This window comes from Castor canadensis, chromosome 5, assembly GCF_047511655.1.
Source record: "Castor canadensis chromosome 5, mCasCan1.hap1v2, whole genome shotgun sequence".
Taxonomy (NCBI): domain Eukaryota; kingdom Metazoa; phylum Chordata; class Mammalia; order Rodentia; family Castoridae; genus Castor; species Castor canadensis.
This window is the reverse complement of record NC_133390.1, coordinates 151,785,063-151,789,835: the sequence shown is the minus strand read 5'-3', so window position 1 is coordinate 151,789,835 and position 4,773 is coordinate 151,785,063. Positions and strand designations below refer to the sequence as shown.

At 46.4% G+C, this 4,773-nt stretch overlaps 1 protein-coding gene across 1 annotated transcript; it reads left to right on the top strand.

Moving 5' to 3' along the window:
• Positions 1 to 795: 795 nt before the first annotated feature.
• On the top strand, positions 796 to 3,885 carry Prnd (prion like protein doppel). The gene is made up of 2 exons (XM_020184028.2): positions 796 to 863; positions 3,216 to 3,885. Exon 2 carries the CDS (start codon positions 3,227 to 3,229, stop codon positions 3,758 to 3,760), a length of 534 nt encoding a protein of 177 aa, XP_020039617.1. The 5' UTR covers positions 796 to 863; positions 3,216 to 3,226; the 3' UTR covers positions 3,761 to 3,885.
• Positions 3,886 to 4,773: the final 888 nt, after the last annotated feature.

Below are 4,773 nucleotides of genomic sequence, written 5' to 3'. Positions count from 1 at the left end.
TAATTTGGTTTGCAAAAGAGCCCTGGTGAACAGCCAGTGAGATCACACTCAGGATAAAGCTTGCATTATATTTATAGGCAGGTCTCACCTCCAGCATTCACTTTTGTTTTTTGCCTTGCAGTAAGTCCTTCTAAGACCCCAGGATGGTCACTAAGGAGTCTCAAGCCATGGGGAACCCAGGAATGAGCCCAGTTCCCCTCCACTGCACTGAGGTCTGTAGAAGGGGAGGCACTCCTGGGAACACACTCTCAGCCTCCACCAGCTGTGTAGGGCTTGGTTTCATCTCCATCTGTCTCTCCCTCCTGGCTTCCCACAGATCCGTAACCTGTTAGTTTGGGGGCTAATTCAGGCCTTCAAGCATTCCCAGGGAAAGGAGAATGTCCTCCTGTTTGTCCCTCCATCTACTCATTAGTCCTGTCCTCCCACCTCCTCAGCAGAAGTGAGGTCCCTCGTCCACATTCATGAGTTTCAACTACAGGGCCCCTTCCCACAGAAGCTGCCTGGAAGAAACTGCTCTTCTGGAGGACACTAGACTTGTCCAGCAAGGCTTGCTTAGATATTGAAAGCATTTTCTGACTCCAATTCTAAAGGCATCTCTTGGAAACTTCTGAACTTCAAGATCGTCACGTCATTTTTATCAGTGAAGAGTAATGAGAAAGCCTATCCTTCCCAGTATGAAGGAGTGGCCCAAGAGCCCCTGATTGGTCCTACCAGGGAGGGAAGGGCTGCCATATTTGGAGGGCAGCAGGGAGGCCCCCTCCCCCTGGCTGCTCCTATATAGCTGGGCAGCCTGGCTGCCGGGAGGGTGTGCTGGAGGACCACAGCCCCGGGCTCCAGAGCTGCACTCTCAGCAGAGAGCCAAGGTAGGTGGGGAGGCGTTCCTGTGCTCAGGGTTGCTTGTTTCTAAGAAGATAGATCTGTACCCCAGGCTGAAAACTATGCAGTGACTTCTTTACTCCTCCAGTCAGGGGGAACTTGTGACAATGTCCATTCATCACGGACCTTCCATTTCTATGATGCTACAAGAAAATGCTACTTTAGTTGGTTAGGATTTTTGTTCTTCTTTTAAGCCCTTGCCTATAAAAACAAAGTTCTTTCTCAATGCTGTGCTTTTATTTTTGGGACTTTGGCTCACCTTAAGGATCTATTATGTTATTATTCTTATTTGAAACATTTTGTTAGTGTATGCTAGTTGTACAGGGGGCTTCATTGTGACATTTCCATATCTACATATGTTGTACCCCGGTTTGGTTCATCCCCTCCATTAATCTCCCTCTGCCCCCACCCTCCTCCTTAAAATGACTTGGACAGGTTTCAGTGTTCCATATTCATACATGTGTAAAGAGTTATGGGCTGGTGACATGGGGTTCAGTCCCCTACTTAGGAGACTAATAAATGTTTGCTTCATGCCTGGATCTCTTTGGAGAAAGCCGGTCTGAGTTCATAGTGATTCAGGGCAGCAGGAGGTGGTGCTAGAGGCTGGCTGTCATGTGCAATGTCCACAGCTGGGACAGGTTGGGGGCTTCTGCAGCCTTCCAGAGATAACTGGGTGTGCTCTTAGGCTGGGTTTGGCCTTTACATACATACACACACACACACACACACACACACACACGTATATATATAATGTACATTTTTATATAATTATATATGTAATTATAATTTATATATTTATATATTATATATATCTTATGTATATATTTATATATAATATATATCTTATGTATATATATTTATATATATCTTATGTGTATATACATATATATATATATTTATATATATACATAAGAACTAGTGTGGCACCAGAGTTGAACTAAAGGAGCAAATGGAGCCCTTTTGGAGATGAGGCAGGGGTGGCAGAGGGCACGTCACGGACCAAGCAAGCTGCCACTCAGCCTCTTACAGCTCTGGTGCTTCATGAGCTCACAGTAAGTCTTCATCTCAGAGTCAGCTCTGGCAGGTCCCTTATAGAACACTTCCTGTGTCCCTGACCCCCCCAGATGAAAGTCCAGGTGCTGGAATGCCCTGACTGTTGACCTTGGGAGGTGAATTTCCGCAATGGCCATTGTAGTTTAGAAGCCAGATGTGGCAGGCTACCAGGATTAGGATGAGGAGCGAGGATAATTCCATGACATCAGCACCCCTGGGGCCACCTTGATCCAGGACCCCCTTGTACTTCCCCCAGGCCCTGCTAACCTCTCCTTTCTCTCATTTCCTCGAAAGCCCTCAGAGGCCCTGCTCTTTGCTTGGCCTAGAGGCCCTCACGCCCCAATGGCTCAAAATGTGAGCACCATTCCCTCCTGAAGCCTTGAGGGACAGTAGAGGACAATTGGTGGCATGCGGAGTCAGCTTCAGAAAGAACTGAATTCAAATCTGTCACCTCCTTCTGTGTAGCTTTGGGCAGATTATTCAATGTCTCTGAATCCCACAACAACTTTGACAAAAATAGGGATAATGATGTACCTATCCCATATAAGAATTGCGTTAGGCCATGTCACAGAAGGGCTTTACACAGTGACATGTGGTAAGCATGCAATAAAAAAAACTAGAGTAACTGGCAGAGTAGCTCAAGTGGTAAGAGCATCTGCGTAGCAAGCATGAAGACCTAAGTTCAAACCCCAGTGCCACCAAAAAAACTAGAGTAGACTGAGCAAGGGGGCACTGTCCCCTGAGGGTCAGATTGGAAAAGATAGTACACATTCTGACCCTTTAACTAGGGGAGAACAGAACCCCTTAATTACATTTCCATCTTTCTTCCTCTACTCTTTTATTGCTGCAAAGTCCTTTAAGCAGTTTCTTAGATGGGTGGCAGAACATGTCTAAGGCAGAGCCAGCTTGGAGCAATAGAGAATAAAGGATTAAAAATACAGTAGCATCTGATTCCAACTTTTTTACCTCCCAGGGGCCCCTTGATTAGAAAGACTTGGGAGCACCAAAAAACTCTGTAGGCATCAAGTCATTACTTGTTCATATTCAGAGCCTTTCTAATTGCCAGGGGCAGCTTCTTATCAGCCTGAGAAAGCTAAGACGAGGCCTTGGTGGGTATAATTCCCAGCCAAAGCAAAGCAACTCAGCTGATCCTGTGCAGCCCAAGCATGGGAATAGTTTAATGGCACAAGGATGTCATTCCCTAGCTTACAGTCTGCTGCCCTGGGAGGGTGGGGGAGGCTGCGAAGCACAGTGGGAAAGTTGACCACCCACCCTTACTCTCACAGATTTTGACACGATGAAGAGGCCTCTGGGTGCATGGTGGTTGGCCATCGTCTGTGTCCTGCTCTTCAGCCACCTCTCCGCGGTCAAGGCGAGAGGCATAAAGCACAGATTCAGGTGGAACCGGAAGTCTGGGTCCAGCAATGCTCATGTCACAGAAGCCCGCATAGCTGACAACCGCCCAGGAACATTCATCAAGCAAGGCCGGAAACTGAACGTCGACCTCGGAACCGAGGGCAACATGTATTACGAGGCCAACTACTGGCAGTTCCCTGACGGGATCCACTACGATGGTTGCTCCGAAACCAATGTGACCAAGGAGATGTTCATCACCAGGTGCATCAACGTCACCCAGGCAGCTAACCAGGCAGAGTTTTCCCGGGAGAAGCAGGACAAGCTTTACCAACGGGTCCTGTGGCGGCTGATCAAAGAGCTGTGCTCTGTCAAGCACTGTGATTTCTGGCTGGAAAGGGGAGTGGGAATTCAGGTCACCGTGAACCAGCCTGTGATGCTCTGCCTGGCCGTTCTCATTTGGCTCATCGTTACATAGGCTTGCCACAGAGATGATGTGTGAGCAAACCATGGAGAGAGAGGTACCCCAGTTCTCCCCTGACCTGTACCCCATGTATCCTGAAGGTACCAAAGAGCAGTGATTCATCAGTGCCTCAAATCTCACTCCCAAGTATTCGCCCTGGTGTTCATTTGTGTTTAATAAGTGTGTCAATCCCCTGACATGCTCTATCAGGGGTGGAGCTATGGCTTGTTTTTCATTGCATTCTCAACAATGAGGGGGGTGTCTGGCACACCATATTAGGCAATAGATGTTTGGTGAATTGGTAAAAGAACACATCTGGAACTGTGCCAAGCACTTCACCATACTTCCCAAAAGATAGGTGTTATTCCTGTTTTACAGATGAGGAGACTGAGACTCAGAGAGGTGAGATAGCTCGCCAGAGTCCCGTCGCTAGAAAGTGGCAGATCTGGGATTCAACCATGGCCTAGCTGACCTCAAGTTTTCTGTTCTGTTTAATCCCAGAGCTGCCTCATTGATCACTTTATGGCGCTCAACCAAATCCAACCATACATCTTTAATGGCACTGTGGAAGTTCTGCTCTTAGAAACAGGCGAAAAGAACTGAGTCAACAGCTCTGTGCTTTGATATCTGTAACTTGGAAGTGTACTTTAATGCTTGTAGTTAAACTAAAATATAACAAAGGGTTTAAACTAAAATGAAGAGAAAGCTAGACAAAGGCCTAGAAATCAGATGGTAAGGAAATTCCCAGAGACCAGATTTACAGCAGGGTGTCTGTGCCACCAAGATTCTTTTTCACAAGAAGATCAAGTGTTTGTTGTTCTCCTTCCTGGAGTAGTCTGTTCATTTAAGAAAAAAAAATTATGGTCTGTGTCTTTAAGAAATAGTCTTATTTCTATTAATAGTCTTCAATAATCTGTTTTGTTTTGGAAAAAAATGCTTGTAAATTACATGCTTGCTTCTAGCATTCTCCTAGCACTGTATGCGTGTTGTCATGTACACCATCTGAGTGTCTTTAAATATCCTCCCTT

Coding starts and splice junctions, on each gene's coding strand:
- Prnd (XM_020184028.2), top strand. CDS start 3,227: ATGAAGAGGCCTCTGGGTGCATGGTGGTTGGCCATCGTCTGTGTCCTG.